Below are 21,814 nucleotides of genomic sequence, written 5' to 3' on the forward strand. Positions count from 1 at the left end.
CCTCGTGACTCGAAACAAAGCCTCAGAATTGGATAATCTTGACCCTTTTAAACCAATGGCACTTGTGGGAATGGAAGATTGATCCTATTGGCAGAGACACCCCTCGGTTGCTGGACAAGTTCTCCATATCTCCATCCATGCACTCTCAAATCGTTTTCAGATTACAACATTATGCCTAGAAAAGAGAGAGGAAGAAAGAGCACCCATTGCGAGTTAGTCAACTGGTTTCCACTCGAAGAAGGAGGAGTCGGTAAGATAACAGCAGTGACATTTTCCTTCGGGCAAGTGTAGTTGCAGCGACTTGGACAAACTACCCTGTACACACCACTGCTGGCTAAAATAAAAATATCTTTCCTGTTATCCTCCCCAAACGAATATACGAAACCCAAATCTGGTAGAGAATTTCCAGCTATGGTGCTGCAATGGATTGGAGAGTCAGGAGCACAGCTGAAAGGAATCCTAGTAGTAGTGAAATTTCCACTATCTTCAGGGCTTTCAGCAGCTGCCCAAAGAGCACTGCCATACAAATCTGCATACAGGTAACTGAACATTTAATGACAGTTAAGATTGTTACTACCAAATGTTTTCTGCAAAATTTTACGTAGGAATCAGAAAGGGTGCTTTCTTACCTTCCAAACATGCACGGATCAATCAAGGAACGATAAAAATACCCGCCAGAGATTGCTGCAGACCCTTCCTTCTTGTTTACGTCTGAGTGATTGTAACCCAACACAGGAAAGATTGGATGGATAGAGTTAGCAGGAGTGATTCCTCCAGAAGACTGCTCAGGGTTGTAGAGAAAGGGGCCTTCATAAACACTCCACCCGTAGTTCCCACCCTTCGTGATTATATCTACCTCTTCATAATGATCCTTTAGGATTATGACAACATAAGAATCAAAGATATATGGCTAAGTGTATTTTTGTTGCTGTTATTAAAATCACAAAGGAAAAAGCAGGCGATAATTAGAAGTAATTTAGCCTATGAACCTGCCCAGTATCTGCACATATGAAGTACAGAGGTCTTTGTGAGTCAAAGCTACAGCGCCAAGGATTTCTTAATCCTAGAGCCCAGATTTCAGGCTGCAAGTCCTTCTCTTCAGAAGAAGGATTGTCTCGAGGAACAGAATAGTTTCCCCATAGATTGAGGTCACCTATCTCATCTGCTCCTGTAATTAGATGACAACAAGCCCAGATGAGAACAAATCATATCTTCATATATAAAAGGATAACTGCATCAGAACTCAGATACCCACTTGGTAAGTTATCAATGTCAAGCCTTAGAATCTTTCCAAGCAAGGATTTCTTGTTTTGGGTAAAATTAAAAGGGTCACCTCCTTTTCCTCCATCTCCCATCATAACATATAAATATCCATCTGCAGGTCCAAACAGAATCTGGCCGGCATGATTGAATGTGAATGGAAGGCCTAGTGTAAGAATCCTTCTCACTTCCAATGGGCTGGCACTGTCTCCCTGGGAATTTTTAAGGTTAGCTACTGTCATGTTTTTTATGCAATAACTGAAAATGTATAGATCTCTACCGAGGAAGGTTCTGATGAGGTCCCATTGGCAGTGAACTCTGCAATAACTTTATGATACCGGCATGGCTGAGCAGCATTAAAAGGACCAACCTTTGAAGGATCACAGTTTACATCTGTATTACAAGCACACCTTCCAGAGCATCGTGGTGTCTTGACCTTATCACAGTTGAAGGAAGCAAAGAAACGGCCGTTATTGGCGAAGTTGGGATGAAAAGCCATGCCCATCAACCCAAAGCTACTGTCAGAGAAGACTCGGTCGGTCAAATCTAAAAATGGACCGGACACATCAAGTTCCAAAGAACCTCCTGAACTTTGCTGATCAGGTATGGTGGCCAACCAAATTTTGCCTGATTTTTCAGAGAAGAAAGCCCGGTTAGACCCATCAGGGTGGGCAACCATGTTGAGATAAGACCCATTGCCAACTTTCTCGAGGCACATGCCCTTTGGCGGAAGCAGATCAGATTTATTTTTTTGAAGTGAAACTGGTTCACCATCGAAACATATTGAATATCCATAATCAGAACCACCAAATGTATCGCAGAAAACACTTTTTGACTGCCAGAGTTCGTTCAGCTTGGAAGAACTAGAATCCACTGGTACTCCACCTCCACCCTGTAATGAAGGGGCAAAAGGGGAACTCAATATAGATACATTTTGGCATGCATCCCAGACGGCTGAGCAATAGCTACTTGCTGCCTTGTTTGACAGCGATGAGTTCACCAACAGAGGGGTGCTGCAAAGAACAGGAACTGCTCGAGATCCCGATTCAACCTTAAATAGCTGAGCTGAGAATTGATCACACTTCTGCAAATAATAAAAGTCCAGAACGTCTTAACTTTCTGATTATTACAATCTTGTCATTCAAAACTGGATCCAATGTTATAGTATACTTACTATGATAGCTGAAATAGTAGAGAATTGTTACAAAATACTAAGTGTCTCACATGATAAAATCGTAATTTTAACTATATGTATTTAAGCTCTTGAATACTTTTTCTTTGTGAGGGAGTTTTTAAGGGTAAATTCTACTTGTGATTTGCATAATTTGGTATCAAAATCAGTATCAAGTCGAGTATGGGACCAGACACAGCTCACTGAGTATTGGGATCGAATGGGTTGCGATTTTGTAGCCAAGTGCCGAAGGGAGTGATCTATAAGTTAGATTAAAATATCTTGGTAGTATCTATGAGCACAATATTAAGTCATTGAATACTCATAGGTGAGTAGAGCCACGAAAAGAGCACTATCATCGGATCAATATTGATAGAATGGGTCGTCATAGATGTCGGCTATGGAACGTGGTAATATATTATAACTCTTAAGTGTCGCACATCAATTGAGTGCAATCTTAATTATATATATATAAGTTTTTAGGCACTATTTTCTTTCTTTGAAGGGCAAATTCTACCCGAGGCTAACCATGTATATATAAGTTTTTGAATGCTATTAGCCCATTTTTAAGGCATAATTCTGGACAAATCCAAAAGCTTCTAGACGCCGACAACTAAAATAATAAGAAAAAGATTGTGTAAACGAATCGGTACTTATACTATTTGTGCGCACATCAATGTGTATCTACTCGGATTCCAAACAAAGGCAAGCATGCGGAACAATAGTATATAAAAAAATATATATAGTAAACCTGGAGCATAATTTGCATCCATGGCAGCATGGAGACAACATATTTCAGGACATCAAGGAGCAGTAGTGAGCCCCGAAAACTTTCACCTCCATATAACAGGTTTGGCATTTTATAGCAGCATCAAGTTCAATGATTTTATCATATGTTAAACTAGGACAATGGGCTATAAGATGGCCTGTGCGCTTCATATAATGAGCAACCAAACATATGAAGCTTTAGCTACTGCACAGAGTATAACAGGGTTGACAAGGGTCTTACTGCACAGAGTATTGATTTCATGAGAGCAGCACAGCCAGGATCAGATATATTCATTGCATGAAATTGCTTCTGCAGCTTCAGGTCTTTGGATGAGTCACAGCACACACTTCCATTGTAATTAGGACAAAAGTCCAGAGGTGCCTTTGGAATGAGAGGTGCCCCTATACAAGTTTAAACCAAACAAAGGGAGCTCGATCAGCAAACACAAATTAGGTAACACAAACACAGATATCATATACACAAACTAGAAAGAGAGGAAGAGATATATACTTAAATCAGTGCATAAAGGAAGTGAAGATGAAGGGCAATGAAGTAGTAGGAAGTGATAAATCAAAACGAAGATAGTAACACAATCTTTCATCCTCCCAAGACAAAAATACAAGAAGAGAACCGAAAACAGCTAACCCTTCTTTTCAACCTCCTAAAGATATGGGCAGATATGGTGAGGTTATCAGTGACTAACAATTTGACGTGGGATCAGAGAGGACAAGATGTGCAAACTTTATTAGTTATCATGCATTGTGATGGAAATGATACTCAAACAATGCAACAATTCAAAAGTTCAGTTGACTCGTTAGTGTATGTAGTGGGTGGGGCGCACATTACAGGACCATTTATAATATGAAAATAAACCAATTTATTACATGCTTTAATCGAGAATAAGTACTGTTACTCATAAGACTTTTGATATGATGAAAGGGAAAGATTGCTCAAATACAGTCGCAAATATAGCAAATGGACCCAACTGGTTAAGAAAAAATAAAGGAACACGGCTTTCAAGTGGGTTAAAAGAACAGGAAGTTGATCAAACGAAAGAAGAAGCGCAAATAAAAATAAGAAAGGCAACCAATAGCAGTAGTAGTGCATGGTGGCGGTTTCCAACAAGATATTACAGTTTTTCCATTTGGGTCCCTCGGAAACCTATTTCTTTTTTTTTCTTTTTTTTGAGATGTCCGCACAAGAGGGGGAGGGGGATTTGAACTAGTGACCTCCGCTTCATTAGGCGTGGTCCCTAGCCGATTGAACTACCTCTTGGGAACTCGGAAACCTATTTCAAATAAGCTAATTTGGTCTCTTTTTGAGGAAATAGAGAATCCATTTCTAAATTGTTTGAGAAAAAGAAAACGTTTGCAGAAGACATTATGGACTTCCACAGAAATCCCTTCTCTTGGGTCATCAAACAGTTGATCAAGGGTCTTGAATGGAGGCAAGGCAACCCCAGTTGAGTAATCTTAGTGCTGTCCATGCTTGAATAGTTTTTGTCGATTATGAGTGATAGAGAATAGGTAAAGATCCGGTGCTTTTTGTGTAATTTACTTACTTGCAAGTTCCACTTTGATGCATCATTCTCTTATTACAAATTAAGCCAAAAAAAATTGACTCACGAGTAGTAGTACTTAGAAAAAGGCGCCTATGAATGGGAGCTATTTGAGCAGCCGTGTTGCAGTTTCAGCCACACAAGCCACCAACGCTCTCCTTCCAAGGAGAAAGAAATATCGCGTCGAACCAAATGAAATGGTCCAATAACCGCATAAATAAATGCCACGCAATAAACTCATCTACCCTTCAATGTTCTCTGCACGTGTAACGTACCGGTACCATATCCACACATATTTCGTGAGCACTTCATTGCCTATATATATATATATATATCTAATATCCATTTCACACAAGCTCAAACACAAATAGATTGGTGATGGCGAAAAGTGAAGTGAAGCTTCTGGGTGCATGGCCGAGCCCATTTGTGATGAGGCCCCGGATTGCCCTCAACATCAAAGCTGTTGAGTATGATTTTCTTGAAGAGACGTTTGGATCTAAGAGCCAGCTTCTTCTCCAATCCAACCCCGTCCACAAGAAAATCCCCGTTCTCATCCACGCCGACAAGCCTATCTGCGAGTCCCTCATCATTGTTCAATACATTGACGAGGTCTGGACCTCCGCTCCCTCCATCCTCCCTTCTGATCCGTACGATCGTGCTATTCAACGATTTTGGGCTGCCTATGTCGACGACAAGGTACTGATTCTTTGATAGTGATAATGATTAGTCCCCTCCCTAATGCTTTGCTTCTTTTTCTTTTTCCTTCTTTTTTAAGTAAAGTTGGCTCTGCTTGTGTGTTTGATGTCACACCCATAACTTGTTTAGTGCCAAAAAAAAAAAAAAAAACTCTGTAATTGGCTACTTGAAGAATTGGGTAGGTGAGAAGTAGTTGAATCATGAGATTTAGCTTGAACTTTTTATGATGGTGACGATCGTTATTCTTCAACTACTCATTAGATCTGTTGTTGTTAAAATATATGGTGTAGTTATTTGAATTAAGTGAGATAACCGAACACCAAGTGTTTGTTTGTTTTCAAGCTTTGATTTTTACGGCGTGGTTTGGTGTTTTGCCTTGACCCTTTGAGAATTAGAGGTGGGTGTCGGCCAAATCAGTAACGGTAGGGGTGTTCCGCCTACTGCTCCGATAAAATTGGCGACTTCATTTCGACAAGGCAGCCGGTGGACGGAGTCGCCGACGAGGAGAGGAAGGTGGCACCGGTGGTAACTTCTATGAGTTCTATCAAGTTCGATAACATCTAAAAGAAACAAACTATTAACACTTGCACCAAAAGAATTAATTTGTTTGATATGGGACGTAGTCCAATTGAATTTAACTTCTTGGCTTTTTTTTTTTTTTTTTTTTGGTTTGGTAGATCATATCATTTTTCGCTCGTAATGAAATTCAAATGGGTGCAGTTCTTTCCGACCATGAGAGGCATCTCGGCCGCCCAAGGAGAGGAAGCCAAGAAGGCGGTGGTGGAGCAAGTGGCTGAAGCGCTTGCGCTTTTGGAGGAAGCCTTTGGGAAGTGTAGCAAAGGGAAGGCTTTCTTTGGTGGAGATCGAATTGGGCTCCTGGATATTGCTTTTGGGAGTATGTTGGGCTGGCTGAGGGTGACAGAGAAGACGAATGGGCTGAAGCTGCTCGACGAAGCCAAGACTCCTGGGCTGGCGAAATGGGCCGACAGGTTTTGTGCCGATGCTGCTGTTAAAGGTGTTATGCCAGAGACCGAGAAGCTTGCGGAGTTCTCTAAGGTTCTCATGGCCAAAATGAGAGGAGCTCCTCCTCCTAAGTAATAGGTTTCTGTGTTGATCACAGAAGTAGCTGATGGCCTGTGTGATGTTGTTCCTTTTGCTAGGAATGGCTTTTTTGTTTGTGTGGTGGTGACTGAAAAACTTGATGAAGAATAAATTTGGCATCCTCTGAACATTCCAAGTGTGAACCGACTAATTCCTTATAACTTCTTATTATGTTTTGGGTTTCCTTGAATCACTCCAAACTTTAATAACGTTAACACCAAATACCCTGTTTGTTACTACACTGCACAAAGGCCATGAATAAAAGCTACCTTCGGTGATCCGAGCCATGGTCGTCTTCAGAGCTCGTGATATCATCGGGTCTAATTGAAAAGGGTTGCTCTGTTAAGTAGTAATTGATGAAGAAATCGCAATCTTTGATTAATTTCAAACATTGTCTTAATTTGTTTCATGTTTAACTCTTTTTGTACGAATAAATACTTGATGCTCTTATGGTTTGCGGACATCAAAGAGTTTCTAGTCTTCACGACTCCCTTTGGAAGAAAACAGGCTGCCAGCCTAGTATGTGAACTGGAATAGGCTTAATTTCACGTGTCTCCATAAAGTGTCTTGATATTTTTAGTGCAAAGATTGCTGCAGCTAGCTTTAATACTTGGGTGTTGTAGTTGAGCTCATAATTCTTCAACTTAAGGGATGCATAAGCGATCACTTTCCCATTTTGCATCAACATTCTTAGATATTATTCATTTTATTCTAAAAAAAAAATCAACATCAAAACATTCTCACTTTTATACTACATCGTTCACTTTTTATATCACGTCATTTACTGTTTTACCACTATTCAAATAAAAAAAATCACTACAAAATATATATATATATATATATATATATATATATTTCATTTTTCAATATTACTTTTTTACTTTTCTATGCTAATTATTACTCATTTTTTTCTTCACCAGACATAAACAATGCAATGTTGTTTGCCAAACACACTATACATGAATTAGAAATGAAGCATTTGATGTGCCCCTCGCTTCCCCATTTGGCAAGAAGAGACCAAACATTTAATACTATTAGATCTTCGCCACACAAATTTGGGCAATGTGAAAGGACAAATCTACTCTATAAAAGAATCGGATCCTCTCCCGTTCCAAATTTTATAAGAAATACATCCTTTCAATCTTAACTTAGTAAGCGTCCAATAATGAAAGTTCTAAATTAGAGAGCAAAGACTTCCTTTAAGTCTTAACTTGGTAAGCAACCAAACGTCTAATGGGTGACGTTAAACATCACACCGAAGTGATTTGATATTTTAAAATAATAAAATACTTTATTTTATTATTATAATTATTAAAAAAATAAATAAAGAAGTTGGCGTGCATGAATAGTCATGTACGATAGCGTTCTTAGTATCATGGCCCAACGTCCATGACCTGGCAAGGTGGTTTTGGACACAAATTTTTTTAAAAGTAATTTGAAAAATTTTCTTTCAATTCAATCTAAAAAAATATTAATATTTATCACCGTAAAATGGCTGTGAGCGAGTCCCGAAGATGAAGGCATCGTGCGTGTGACAAGGGAAAAGTCAGCAGTCTACTGTGCTCCATTGCTTTTTAACTCTATGAATTCAAGAGAACCAACGGTCTCCTTCCAAGAAAGATCAAAACGTATTAAAAAGTCTACCAACTACCCTTTGAATGAATGTTCAGTGTTCACACTACATTTCCTCGGCATTTATTTCATTAATTGACTATTTAAGATTGATTCGTTCACACCCCCCTCACCCACGCAAACGCTGAGAGGCAGATCATCTTTGGAAGAGAGAATTAAGTAGTGATCATGGCGAAAAGTGAAGTGAAGCTTCTGGGGGCATGGCCGAGCCCATTTGTGATGAGGGCTCGGATCGCCCTTAACATCAAAGCTGTTGAGTATGAGTTTGTTTTAGAGACGCTTGAGCCCAAGAGCCCGCTTCTTCTCCAATCCAACCCCGTCTACAAGAAAATCCCCGTTCTCATCCACGCCGACAAACCCATCTGCGAGTCCCTCATCATCGTTCAATACATTGACGAGGTCTGGACCTCCGCTCCCTCCATCCTCCCTTCTGATCCTTACGATCGTGCTATTCAACGCTTCTGGGCTGCCTATGTTGACGACAAGGTACTGATTTCCTCCGTTAATTTTTATGATGGTGATATATCTGTGAATTAGCTAGATCTAATGTTGTTAAAATATAATAAGGTGTAGTTATTTGAATTGCGAAAGATAACAACCGAACACGCCCTTGATCATTTCGAAACGATCGTTAAAAGAATCAAAAGAACCTTTGATTTGATTTTTACGGTGTGGTTTGGTGTTTTGTCTTTCCTTTTGGTTGGTCCGTTGGTTGGGCACCCAAATTCCTATAATTGCCAAACATTAAATATAGAACAAAACCTTCCTTGAGGACTAACATACTGAGGGATTTTTATTTTACTTCACAATAATTAATTCAGGAGTTAGTTAGGAAACCTTGTTCGATGAATGTTTAATAAAATTATAATATCTAGCATTTCTTGTAAATAAATATACAAGATCAATGGTGAGTGAGAAGTGAAAAACTTGAACTTTCTTGTGTCATGTTATAAGACGAGTTAGAATTAAAACACATGTTACTTATCTCATGTTATATGACAGGTTCTTAATTCCTGTTGATGCAGTTCTAACTAAAGTCAAACCCAGTGAAAAGGGGTTTGGGAACTCATCTAGTTGTCCTTTGATAGGTCTTAGATCTTCCGTAAGTGGCCAAATATGTCAATTACATCTCATTTTGTGGAATTCAGGTTTAAATAAAGGTGAATTGTTTTTTTTTTTTTCTTTTTTTTCTTGACATGTTCACATAAGAGGAGGACACGGGAAAATTCAAATTAGCAATCTCCACTTTATAAAACGAGGTCTTTAACCGATTGAACTACCACTTAGAGACAAATGTGAATTGGTTTGATAAGAGACGTAGTCGAATTGAATTAAGCTGTTTGGCATATCTTTTTGGATGCAGTTATTTCCGACTATGAGAGGCCTTCTGACTACCCAAGGAGAGGAAGCCAGGAAGGCAGTGCTGGATCAATTGGCTGAAGGGCTTGCCCTGTTGGAGGAGGCCTTCGGGAAGTGTAGCAAAGGGAAGGCTTTCTTTGGTGGTGATCGAATTGGGCTCCTCGATATTGCTTTTGGGTGCATGTTGGGCTGGCTGAGGGCCACAGAGAAGATAAGCGGGCTGAAGCTGCTCCACGAGGCCAACACTCCTGGGCTGCTGAAATGGGCTGACACGTTTTGTGCCGATGCTGCTGTTAAAGGTGTTATGCCAGAGACCGAGAAGCTTGTGGAGTTTTCTAAGGTTATTGTGGCCAGAATGAGAGGAGCTCATCCTCCTAAGTAATAAGTTTAGTTCTATGAACAACTTAGTTTGGTGTTGATCACACTAGTAGTTGATGGCCTCTTTGTTGTTCCTTTTGATAGGAATGGCCTTTTTGTTTATGTGGGTGACTGCACTGCCCCATACATTTGGCATCCTATGAATAATCAAGTGTGAACTTAAATATATATGTGACTCAATTTAGACGGTGCATTTTAGATGAACACATGAATTGAAGCAATCACAAAGACCTCAATGCAGATAGTATTTTGTAAACTGTTAAATAATGAGTCGCAATCTAAATAGTAAGGGACGAAGTCGATTTGAAGTGAAATAGAAAAAAATTATTTTATTGCTTAAACTATATTTTATACCGTGTATATATTGTTTTCATTATCACATCATTTAAAATTGAGATATGCTATAATCTAACAAAAATTCTATATTTTACCCATAAACTAATAAAAGTTCATGTGGCAAGATGCCACATCATCTTCTTTTTGTTTTGTCTGAATAGTACAGCCCCAACTTAGGGCCAACTTGAGGCCAACTTTTTTCTTATTTTTTAATTTAAAAAATTGGTCATTATTATGTAGAAAAATACAATTTTTTTATTTAAAAAAAAAATACCAAATAAAAGAAGGGCCAAAATAAAAATTATTGCTTCAAAAACTTGTTTAATTTTTAATCTTGTTGTTCTTAAAATTAAAAAATAAGGAAAAAGTTTCTGAAGCAAAATATAGTTTTTATTTTTTTTAAAATACCAAAATAAAAATTATTGCTTCAAATTTTTTTAATATTTTTTTTAATTAAAAAATAAAGCAAAAGTTGGCCCAAAGTTTGGTAAAATAGTTTTGCCTTTAGCATTTTCCTTGTCTTTTTCCCTTCACAAAAAAAAATGATGTGCTATCTTGTCCTATGGACTTTTATGGGCAAAATATATAATTTTTTAAAAAAAAAATTCTAGCATTTCTCTTTAAAATTTTCAAATAACCCGACAACATGGCTTCTCTCCGGTTAACTTACTTGCTAACTTCGATAACATGGCAATTTTTAGGCCTTCGATTTTCTTCTTACAAAGTTCTGTTTGATTAGATTACTCCATTTCATTTCATTTACCTTTTAAACTGAAATGGAGAAGAACTTGTCTCAAAAAGTGAGCACTAGCAGCAGCTTCCCAGCTATTTTTTCTCAATTTAGGGAATAAAACTACTTTTTGATACCCTATAAAAAAACACTTCACAATAAATTTCCTTATTCTCTCTCTCTCTCTCTCTCTCTCTCTATATATATATATATATTATCATTGCAACCAATGAGAGAGGAGAGAGAATTGTTAGGACATATGAAGGAGAGAGAATCAATTTTTTATAATTTAATAATGCATTGAAAAATACTGTAGATGTCATTTGATGTTGGTTATATTTAGGGCTTCTAATGTGGATGCTATTTTTTTTTAGATTTTTTATAAACATAGGGAAGGGAATGAGTTATAGAGAGTCTGCTGCTAGTGTTCTTAGAGCATTCTCAGCAAACTCCCTATAAGGGAGTCTGTTCCCTATGTGTAGGGAATATGTCCAAAAAATCATAAAAAAAACGTCACACAGCAGACTCCCTAAATGAGTTTCAACCATGAGGATCGCTACAGTAAAACCCAAAGTATAGGGTTCTACTATTGCGATCCTTATGATTATTAATTTTTTTAAAAAAAAATACATTTCTCTCTCCTCTCTCCTCTCATATATATAATATACTTTTAAAAAACAAATATTTTAATGATATAGAGAATGATTAAGGAAAGTTATTGGGTGTATTTTGACATAAGAAAGTAAAAAGTAGTTTGAATCCTTAAATGTAAGGAAAATGATGAGGAAGCTGCTTCCCACTTTCCTACACATAGGAAAAATCTCAAAAAAATCACAAAAACTTACTTACAGCGACTTTCCTATGCATTAGAATTGTAACAGTTGAACCCAATGTATTGGTTCATTCACATGGTTTATTATAATCATAAAATGATATTATATTTTTTCTCATACTTTTTTATGTAAAAAATGTTACATAAAACTAAAAGAGAAAGCTATTGTGGAATGTATTTGAATATGAAGAAAAAAAAAAAAAAAAAAAAAAAAAATTGGTTCCCAAAACTTAAACAAAATGACGAGGAAGGTGCTCTGACCACTAGAACCGCAATAATGCGATGCCCCCTATCCTGAACGCATAATAGTAAGACGCAGCAGAATCTGATTTTGGATAGCAAGCGCGACCGCGACCGCGATGCTATCTAGACATACCCAAAGGGCCAAAGCCAAGCAGACCGCGACAACTAACGGCGCTGCGCTTTCATATATGCGATCTACCTGACAAAAGCCTCATGAATGAATGAAGCGGTCATTTTTGGCAACAAAAATCCAAATTTCCTACGAACTATGAAACCCAGTTCCCCTTGGAGTCCACGAAACACTTCTGCCTAAGAAACACCTTTCTTTCATCTGGGTGTTCTCCTCTGCGGTCTGCACCCTTCTTTTACACAATCTAGGACACCGATTAGAGAGAGAGAGATGGAAGGAGTGAAACTGGATAGGTGGGGGTACGAGGTCAGGACCAATTCGGATTCTTGTATATCTGCCATCAATAAGTTCTATCACCAGGTTCTCTCTTTTGCCTCATACTCGGCTTCTTTATAAATTTTTTTGTTGGTTTATGATTCTAAGTCTAAAATTTTGAAATGGGTTAGTGTTTTTGGACACTGATGAATGGTGTTAAAGGTGCTTTGTCATGGGAGAGAGAGGTCTGTGATTCTGGAAGCGCCGGCACATGATAAGGACTGTGTGTTGGCCAACATTTTGGCTGCTCATTTTCTCTGCTCCTCTGATCCTTCCCGCGCTCCTTCCCATCTCCAAGCCGCTAAGTCACGCCTCGTAAGTATCTGTGTTATGGTCAGAAATGTACCTTTGTCCTTTTTCTCTTTTTGGTTCTGAAAGAAATTTCGTAATTACGCACAGGAGCAAGCCACTAAGCACGAGAAAGCAGTTTTTGATGCCGTCAATTATTATATATCTGAAGACAGAGACGACGATGTCGCTCTGGAGTTACATTCTAAGGTGTGTGAGACCCTCTGTACTTGTTATTGAGACGTAACTTTCCTTGTTTAGTGCTCTATTTAACTCATCTAATGGCTTCTTAACGAATATCACTTGAAATGGACACATTTTAAATGCATTAACAGAAATAATTGTTGGTAAACTAATTGATAGAAGCTCCAATCTCCAATGCTGATTTGATTTAGGTTCCCTCTTGTTTAATGTAATTTCTCCAACTTCTGCAGCTCTTAAAAGATTTCCCTAGAGATCTGGTATCTCTGAAGAGGGCCCAAGTGTTATGCTTTTACATGGGTCGACCTGATCTGTCCTTGGATCTTGTTCAACAGGTGCCATTTTATTATTATTTCCTGAAATTGTTGGAAGGAGCATTTCTATTAGATCTTTTTGCACATGCATATAGTGCAAGGTCAGCAATGTATAATGTTATAGGACTTGACATTTGATGTAATTGCAATTCATGTTACTTAAGGTTCTGAACATCAGTTATCTCACGATTTGTAAATTCAACAGGTTCTACCAAAAAATCAAGATGAGAAGTACATATATGGCCTGCTTGCTTTTCCCTTGCTGGAGCTTGACCGAATGGCAGATGCTGAAGAAGCTGCCAAAAAGGGATTTGAGATCAACAAGCAAGACTGTTGGGCACAACATGCTGTGAGTCATCTATTTTTAGGTTGATTTAAAAGACACACTTTTACCTCCTGACTCCTGCTTATGCTTAAACATATTTTTTGCTCAAGCTTTTTACTTCAACCTAATTGTTGGTTCTCCCATTATTCAATATATATTAATAGAACATGCAGCTTCTCGGTTTTCGTATATAAGGATTGTGGTTCTATACTCGTACCAAAGCTCTCTAATTTTGGAAATTATGCTTTGCAATTTCTGATAATGGAAAAGTTATGATAAATTGGGAAAAGATAGAAATTGTAGCGTGGATTTTAAGTTTTGATTATGGACCTGGCCAGAGTATAATTCAATATTGGATTCATTAAAAAAAAAATGTATAATTCAAAATTGGTAGATTGGTTGTTCGTATTACTGTCAGCTAATTGTTGCAATGAGAAGGATTTAATTAATTTCCAGCCTCTTATTGGTTTCCATTAACATCAAATTTGTTATGCAGTTGTGCCATGTTCTACAGTATGAGTGCCACTTTAAAGAAGCAGTAGAGTTCATGGAAGGATGCTCATCTTCTTGGAGTTCTTGCTCATCGTTTATGTATGCTTATCAATTCTTCTAAATAATACTTAGCCATGAATTGTAATCTCTTTCTTGCGGTTTTTGATGTCCTAAAAATCTCAAATCTCCAGGCTGACACATAATTGGTGGCATGTAGCTCTTTGTTACTTGGAAGGTAATTCTCCAATTCAAAGAGTCTTAGAAGTATATGACCATTGTATTTGGAAGGAGTTGGAAAAAAGTGATGCTGTGTATCCGGAGGTATATTGTTTCATGTAACTTAAACTAAACACTTTCTCCGTTTTTTTTTTTTTAACAAATGTTACGAGTCCTAAGTCCTAACTTCTTCAGCATTTAGGTGTATTTAAATGCTCTTGGTTTATTACTGCGGCTGTACGTACGGGGTGAAATTGATGCCTTTGGGGACCGTCTCAAGATCGTAGCTCGTTGCGTAACAGATCAAGTGAGCTACAATATATCACCCTTGCAATAAAAATTGTACATCTAATTATGTAATGAAGGAGCATTGGAGTTATATAATACTAGTGGATAGGATAGGCTAGGAAATTGATTCTTAACATGTTTAACTATATATTTATACCTATTTTATATTAAGCTATCAGAAAATATTCTATGGGTTTTTTAAGGCATCACATGTTTATGGAACATAATCTTACATATTTAGATTGTAATAGGCTGGCCAATTATTGGCTTCCAAAACAGCCCCTTAATAGGAACTGAAAAATCAAGCATGCATTTGTATCATGTGTGGTAATTTTCAAAGTAGATCATAATCATATCTTGTGACTGTTGGCATTTGTAGAACAACAGTGTGTAATTGCAAGCATCAAAATGAAATGGAAGTCTCAAACAAAAAAGTTAGTGTAGAGATTAAAGTGTGGATGATTTCTCAACTTCTATGCGGCTTTTGTTGATTATAGTGCTTAATTTCTCCATTGCAAGTATAGTTGGCAAAGTGTAACAGAACAATTCTTTTCTTTATCAGACTTGGTGAGCAATAAGTCTCTTTCATGTTGTTCAAATCCCCAACCTGCATTGCAGTTCATCTTGTTATAAAATTGCCCTTGTTATATGGACCAAAGAATATGAAATCTGATGTACCATCTCTTCACATAGATAACACACACTTTTGTGAAAGTACTAATATATCACTTGAAAGACTACCAAAACTATAATGTAGGCAAGGTTAATATGAACTTAAATTGGAACACATGTATCTGTTTTTAATTTCCTAGGGTGGCGTGCTTCATGTTTGCTTGATAGTTATCCTCAAAATGGCATCTGTACGTGCCATGGTAGATATCATTATTATGAACATAATTTAATTATTATGCAATATCTGAATGTGCGCACCAAAATGTTCAGGCAAACTGGTATATAGAGTGGCACCTTGATTCCTTGATAGTATGGGTCTTGGCTAGTACTGGAGACATGTATAAAGCTGAGGAGTTACTAAAGGGATTGAAATCGAGGTTTGAAGGATCTTCTCCCCTCTCATCATCACCTTTTAAATGCAATCCAGCAATTAGTTTATTGAAATTCTGTTATCTTGTAGATTTTCTAAGATGAGCAAGAAGAAGCAACAACGGATGCAGAGAGGAATGCTGGTTTGTTCTGATTGCTGCTTCCTTTGCCATATCAATGACTTTTATCTTAATCTATCATGTGCACTTCTCTATTGTCTCTTCATAAGCTGCCTATACTAGTGTATTGGTCACATCATATAGCTCTACCAAACTTTATCCATGGAGAGACGGGCTTGGAGCAATTAGAACTTCCCTTATCACACACATGTAGGGAATTAACTCTCCAAAATAATAATAATAACATTTTCTGGTAACTTCAACTTTATGGCTATCATCAAGAAGAGAACAGGAAATCGTGATTAATATATATATGTGTGTGTCGTGTGCGCACACTTTATTTTTTATGGTGTAAAACCTTATAATATCTCTGAATTGGAACTTGTATTTAATAAAGCCCCTAAAAAATAAAAACAAATTAAAGGTGGACTTTCTTTTGAAATTTTAATCGCGTTTCTTATTTGTTTCACAGCTTGCAGAAGCCCTGTATGAGTACGGTAGTGGAAATGACAAAAAGGCATTGGAGTTGCTTGGTCCAGAGTTTGATGCCAGTAACTGCAAGGTATGATCATCTAGTACTAATCCGGGTCACTGTGTGCTCCAAAATCCCTGCTTTTTTTTCTTTTTTTTTTTCTTTTCACATATTGGATTTTTAAAAAGATATGAATTTTACCTTTACATTAGATGATCGGGGCGTCTGATGAACAACTTGATGTATTCAATGAAGTCTGGTACAGTATGTTGCTGAATACTGGACAAGCTGAGAAGGGTAAGACTTCAATTGCCTTCTAGCCATTAAACTTCACCATAGTTTTGGTTTTGTCATAACTATTTTTCTTTCCTTTTTTTTGTCGTTCTAGCAATTGACATAATCGAGAAGCGGATCAGCAAGCGGGAAGGTGTTCCTTTCTTGTGGCGCCTTCTGGTATAACTCCGCCTTTCATCAGAGCTCCTTGCTCAGTAGTTCTTTGTAAGAGATTTAGGAAGTTTTTGTATAAATTTTTCCATCTTTTCTTCAGGAGAGAGGCTATAACCTTACAGGAAGAAAAGAAGCTGCAACTGCAGGGGAGAGGGCCAGGGCTTTGGAGACTGCATATTTCAAATAGCTGGTATGGTCACAAGTCACAACCAGATGAGACATTTTCTCATCTTACAACAGATTTGAGTGGTTGATCTCACAAATATCCTGCGATGCCTTGCAAGCCATATCAGTGGTGCTCATTGTGTTACTTGTATGTAAATATGGCAAATAGAAATGCACTAATATCTCGATTGTACACTTGCTTCATGCTTTATGTGACCCGAATAATTACATATTGTAAGCACTCTAAAACTTGTTTCATTTTCCTTCACCCCTTATTTTAGCTGCTGGTGTACATGGAAGGGAAAAATGAGAGGAAAGTGGAAAAAGGAAAGGAAAGTCAAGTGATATCCCCATATTCATCTTCTTTTCTATCTTCTTTTGACTATTCAAATTGGTTGGAGGGATTTTGTGCTTAAATCTTGATCAGATAGTGTATAATCAAATAATGTTAGTTGGGAGATGAACGGGCGTAGAAGGTTTATCAAAAAGTTCGCTAATGTTTAATATAACATATTAAAAGAGACATCCTTAAGTCAAAAAGCTTATGTACATAAATTCAAACCCAATAATAGCATGTTAATGCTAAGAACAAATGTAACTATCACCGACACACGTTGTTGCACATGTGCACTGAACCATAGGTTTAAAGTCAAGAAAGTAGTTCTGATGAGTAGCTACTTGGAAGCTCGATCGATGGTTTTCTTTCTTCATGACTCAATTGAAAATTAGGAAGCTATGGAGTGGAGATAAGCCGACACATCTATTCTATTCACATTCTTCTTTTTTTTTCTTTCTTTTTTCTTTTTTCAAAAAAAACCTTCCCTCTGAAAAGAGTAATCCAACGCAGTCAAACCCACACATGTGCAACTGACCCCCACGGCCCTACTATCACATCACGATCAAATCTAAAATCAAGCCTTTGCCACGTCATCCCCGGCATTCGAGTTCGAGGCTCGGATGACCCCACGTGTACGGCTCCGAATCACCTTGAGATCCTCGACCACCTCCTTGGCATCGGGGCGGTCGTCCTTGTCAGCCGCCACGCACCGAAAAGCCAGCTCCGCCACCGCGTGAACGCCGTCCATGGCCTCGGCATCGAGCGCAAGAACCGGGTCGAGCACCTGGTGGAGCAAGCCCGTGTGGATCTTGGACACCACCAGATCAGCCAGGGCCATCTCTCTCTTGTCTCGGCTCTGATCCACTGCCTTCGACCCAGTTATGAGCTCCAACAACACCACACCCAAGCTGTACACGTCGCTCTTCTCCGTCAACCGGAACGACCGGTGATAGTCCGGGTCCAAGTAACCGGGTGTGCCCTGAGGCCCGGTCCAGACACACCCAGATGAAGAAGAGTTAGACGACGACGTGTCGGAGAAAACGAGCAGCCTGGACAACCCAAAGTCCCCGACTTTGATTCTCATATCTCTTTCCACGAAAATATTTGACGAAGTGATGTCTCTGTGAACTATCGGCGGGACAACTGAGAAGTGCAAGTACTCCATAGCCATGGCGGTTTGAAGAGCTATGTCGAGTCTCACATGCCAAGTCAAAGTCCCTTTCCGGTGCAAGCTCTTTGGGCCGTGAAGGTGGTCTGCAAGTGTACCATTAGGGACGTAGTCGTAAACCAGAAGAAGCCCTCTCGGATCGCTGCAATAGCCGTGGAGCTTCACGAGATTTGGGTGATCAATGGAGGACAGGATCAAGATTTCGTTGCAAAATGACTTGGTGGAGAAGGCTCGTCCGGCGGCTGCGTGGCGGTGGTGCTTGTGGAGGTACTTGATGGCGACGATTCGCCCGTCGTAGAGCTGACCGAGGTACACTGACCCGAACCCACCATCGCCAATTTTGCGCTTCGGGTCAAATCGGTTTGTGGACGACTCGAGCTCTTCGTAGGTGAAGACAGGCGGGAGGAGACTAGCTGAGCGGTGGCGGTGGAGGAAAAGAGTGTTTGGGTCTTCCTCTATAGCCGATGGTTTCAACCGCCTAGACCGGAGAATCACTGCAGCAACCAGGAGAAAACATGTCAACGCGAATATTAAGCACAAAATACCAAGTCGTTTTGGGCTGCCTTGATGAAGCCATGGAGGGAAGTAGCGGCTCTGGGAGTGACGAAAGCATATGAATTGCTTTTCTGGGTCGGAGGAATTGAAGCCACAGACTCCATTCTTGGCCTCGCAAGCTTTGCAGCTCGAAAAGTAAGTGTCTTGAGCTTCGTCCCACTCAACTTCAAAACCGAATCTGATCAGAAAGTTGTCGAGGAAACCCAAAACGTCGGGTTGGCAGCCCTGCTCTGGGATGGGATGCTGTGTGGAAGGGGAACCACAGCCATGGAGCAGCTGAACTGGGTTCTTGATGAGCTTGCATTCCCAAGGGCAATGACTGCAGTTTGGGAGAGTAGGCGGGGAACAGGGTCGAAGAAGGGAGAGGCGAGAACAAGAAGCGTCGGAGACTCGGAACGCCGAGCCTGAGAGATTGATAGATCGACTAGGAATGGAGGCGAAGTGAGGCGACGAACAGTTGCCAGTTGTTGCGGTTGCGGTTGCGGTAAACGGATGCGGGGAGAGGGTGAGAGTGGAGGAGTTGGGGTCGAAGTTAACGAGAGAGAAAGAGAGGTCGTTGATGGAGATGATGGAGTGCGGAGTAGAGCATTTGACTTGAAAGGAAGGGTGGCCACAGCCGGGTGAGGATGAGAAGGGGAAGGAAGGGGAGGATGTGAATGGTGGGCATGGAGATCTGATGGTCTCTGGCTGTGAAGAGCATCTTTGAGCTGCTTCTGCTGCTGAAGTTGCAAACAGCGGGTACAGTACTATCAGAAAGAAGAAGGCGAGTGTGGCGGAATGTGGTGGCGGAGGCATGGAGGAGGATGAGTATTATGAGGGAGTGTGGTTGTAGAAGTCATCAATCGGGTGGGGAGGGATCTGAATCTGAGCCACCTGAATTTGCGAACACTAGTTCCTGGAGTGGCAGGGTGAGAGTGAGTGAGTGTGAGTGAGTGGGACACCCAAGGAGAAGAGAGAGAGAGAATGGTCTCGTGGAGAGTGAAGGGGCGGAGTGTCACGTGAAGTGAGGTGGAGTGAAGACAAAAACACCTAAGAAAAGAGTTGGCCGCCTGCCAAGCTTGGAGACCCGGCCCTTCATTAATGCCTTTTTCCCTCTAAGCATTTTTATAATGCATTTTAACTTTTGGAATTCAACTCACTTTCATTCTTTTGCAAGGGGGGGTACGTGACTGAATGCTCACCTTTGGGGTCCTCCTTTCAGTGATTTGTCAATTTTTATTTCTATGGAAGTCTTTTTTTCAAAAAAAATATCTAAAGGTGTTGAGAGAGTATACTTCAACACCAATGTTGTGGTTCCCATAATATTGGGTGGATACACCACCCTCAAATTGGCCTTATAGTGGTCGAATCATCCCTTGTCGAATTTGGGGTAGTTCGGCTACCCCATATTTTTTTTGTTAAAAAAAATAATAAGAGTCAATAAATTTTTTATATTTGACTCATATTTCTTTACAATCAATCATTAGATTTGTAGGCTTATGTAGATTTTATATAAGTTAATAGTGTACCCCACAAATTCAATAAATAAGATGGCACATCAATAAAAAATAAAAATAACAAAAATAAAATAAAAAAAGAAAGTGGATGGAATTATCTATTTGATAAGATTTATAGACTTAGGGAGTTAAATTGATAAAATTTGAAGGAGTAATTTGGTAAAAAGTCATACATTAGGGACATCTAGAGCTTTTTATTTTTTTATTTTTTTCTTATGGGGATTGGGATCCTCCAATTAGTGAGATCATAGGTTTAGAATGCCTGATCATTCCAAAACCCGTAATGGACAGGTGCTTGCTTTGATCTCGACTAAAGCCTACAGCAAGGACTCCTGATTGGCCCAGATTGATTGTGAAGGCCCACTATTAATTGAAAATTCTTGCAATTACCTACCTAAATTTTATATATATATATACACACACATGTAATTGCAAGAATTATATAATTTAAATTTTTCTACTTAAATTGTTAATAATTTAGATAATAAATACAATATAATTAATATGAGGCTCACTCTCTAAACAAAATTCTCACCTACTTGATCATGTATGTGGATTCATAGAAATTTTCTCAAAGAATGTGAATCCTGTGTATGGACGCATGACCAAGAAGAAAAGGAAAATAATTAGGGTCGTCGATTGCATCTTTTCAAATGGTGAAGACCAAGTTAATACGGTACCCCGTGGGGCATGCTATATTTGTCACCATTAATTACATTCAGAATGCAGACGGTCCACGACAAGTCTTCTTTTATTGTTCCTTGCCAGAATGGTCACTATCTCTTTCTCTGTCTTTTTGCTCGACCAATGTGAAATAAACAAAAATAATAGAAAATATATGTTGTGATTAATAATTTGATAGGTACAAGATGAGGCCTATTTATTATAAATGTGAATAGCGTCAAAACTAAAATTTTAGGTTTTTGGGACAAAACTAAAAATAAATAAAAGTAGAGAGGTAAAAAGCTAATTTAAAAATAATTTTTATATATTTTTTTTATTTATTTTTATGGGACCAATTAGAACTTGGAGAAGCTACTGCCCCAAGCTCCATTGTAGTTCCCCCTGCATGCAATCATTCAAGTTAGGTAAGTGAGGAAATCCCTGGTTTTGTGTAGACTATTTATAATTTTGTAAAATAATGAAAAAAGCTTTATTCAATTAAAGATGCTAACCTATTATTATATTTTTTATTTGCTTTTAACACTGTTGTGACGTTGGATTAAAATATATATATATTTTTTTTTTCCCGAAAATTTTATAGATCTCATGTGCCGACACGTGGAACGCACGAGCCTCCGCATCTCCACCACCTTCGCTTATGGTGTTGCTGATTTTTTTGACTTGATTTTCTTATGCTTTTTATCATGTATTTCTTTT

General features: G+C 38.8%; 4 protein-coding genes and 1 pseudogene across 5 annotated transcripts; 3 read left to right on the top strand and 2 right to left on the bottom strand.

Annotated features, from left to right (window-relative positions):
- Window positions 1–47: 47 nt before the first annotated feature.
- On the bottom strand, window positions 48–3,204 carry LOC132178443 (HIPL1 protein-like; annotated as a pseudogene).
- Window positions 3,205–5,098: 1,894 nt separating this feature from the next.
- On the top strand, window positions 5,099–6,685 carry LOC132177746 (glutathione S-transferase U17-like). Its single transcript, XM_059590189.1, has 2 exons — window positions 5,099–5,454; window positions 6,175–6,685. Exons 1-2 carry the CDS (start codon window positions 5,137–5,139, stop codon window positions 6,550–6,552), a joined length of 696 nt encoding a protein of 231 aa, XP_059446172.1. The 5' UTR covers window positions 5,099–5,136; the 3' UTR covers window positions 6,553–6,685.
- A 1,595-nt stretch (window positions 6,686–8,280) lies between these two features.
- On the top strand, window positions 8,281–10,090 carry LOC132177747 (glutathione S-transferase U17-like). Its single transcript, XM_059590190.1, has 2 exons — window positions 8,281–8,673; window positions 9,551–10,090. Exons 1-2 carry the CDS (start codon window positions 8,356–8,358, stop codon window positions 9,926–9,928), a joined length of 696 nt encoding a protein of 231 aa, XP_059446173.1. The 5' UTR covers window positions 8,281–8,355; the 3' UTR covers window positions 9,929–10,090.
- A 2,017-nt stretch (window positions 10,091–12,107) lies between these two features.
- On the top strand, window positions 12,108–17,242 carry LOC132177014 (uncharacterized). 2 transcript variants are annotated; one of them, XM_059589208.1, is made up of 14 exons: window positions 12,108–12,555; window positions 12,673–12,825; window positions 12,910–13,008; window positions 13,233–13,334; window positions 13,519–13,662; window positions 14,135–14,229; window positions 14,322–14,451; window positions 14,549–14,653; window positions 15,577–15,683; window positions 15,767–15,818; window positions 16,267–16,356; window positions 16,479–16,563; window positions 16,655–16,719; window positions 16,814–17,242. In XM_059589208.1, exons 1-14 carry the CDS (start codon window positions 12,466–12,468, stop codon window positions 16,898–16,900), a joined length of 1,404 nt encoding a protein of 467 aa, XP_059445191.1. In that variant the 5' UTR covers window positions 12,108–12,465; the 3' UTR covers window positions 16,901–17,242. The 2 variants fall into 2 exon arrangements, with proteins under 2 accessions (XP_059445191.1, XP_059445192.1); XM_059589209.1 differs by having other exon boundaries at window positions 12,468–12,555; window positions 12,642–12,825.
- Window positions 17,243–17,384: 142 nt separating this feature from the next.
- Window positions 17,385–20,118, bottom strand: LOC132177013 (LEAF RUST 10 DISEASE-RESISTANCE LOCUS RECEPTOR-LIKE PROTEIN KINASE-like 1.5). Its single transcript, XM_059589207.1, has one exon. It carries the CDS (start codon window positions 19,731–19,733, stop codon window positions 17,790–17,792), a length of 1,944 nt encoding a protein of 647 aa, XP_059445190.1. The 5' UTR covers window positions 19,734–20,118; the 3' UTR covers window positions 17,385–17,789.
- Window positions 20,119–21,814: the final 1,696 nt, after the last annotated feature.

The sequence above is a fragment of the Corylus avellana genome, chromosome ca4, assembly GCF_901000735.1.
Source record: "Corylus avellana chromosome ca4, CavTom2PMs-1.0".
Classification (NCBI taxonomy): Eukaryota; Viridiplantae; Streptophyta; class Magnoliopsida; order Fagales; family Betulaceae; genus Corylus; species Corylus avellana.

Excerpts from the sequence above, each read along its gene's own strand:
- LOC132177746 (XM_059590189.1), top strand. The coding sequence starts at position 5,137 with ATGGCGAAAAGTGAAGTGAAGCTTCTGGGTGCATGGCCGAGCCCATTT. Across the intron at positions 5,455-6,174 it reads CTGCCTATGTCGACGACAAG|TTCTTTCCGACCATGAGAGG; the intron begins GTACTGATTCTT and ends AAATGGGTGCAG.
- LOC132177747 (XM_059590190.1), top strand. The coding sequence starts at position 8,356 with ATGGCGAAAAGTGAAGTGAAGCTTCTGGGGGCATGGCCGAGCCCATTT. Across the intron at positions 8,674-9,550 it reads CTGCCTATGTTGACGACAAG|TTATTTCCGACTATGAGAGG; the intron begins GTACTGATTTCC and ends TTTTGGATGCAG.
- LOC132177013 (XM_059589207.1), bottom strand. The coding sequence starts at position 19,733 with ATGCCTCCGCCACCACATTCCGCCACACTCGCCTTCTTCTTTCTGATA.
- LOC132177014 (XM_059589208.1), top strand. The coding sequence starts at position 12,466 with ATGGAAGGAGTGAAACTGGATAGGTGGGGGTACGAGGTCAGGACCAAT. Across the intron at positions 14,230-14,321 it reads AGTTCTTGCTCATCGTTTAT|GCTGACACATAATTGGTGGC; the intron begins GTATGCTTATCA and ends TCAAATCTCCAG. Across the intron at positions 16,357-16,478 it reads TTGATGCCAGTAACTGCAAG|ATGATCGGGGCGTCTGATGA; the intron begins GTATGATCATCT and ends CCTTTACATTAG.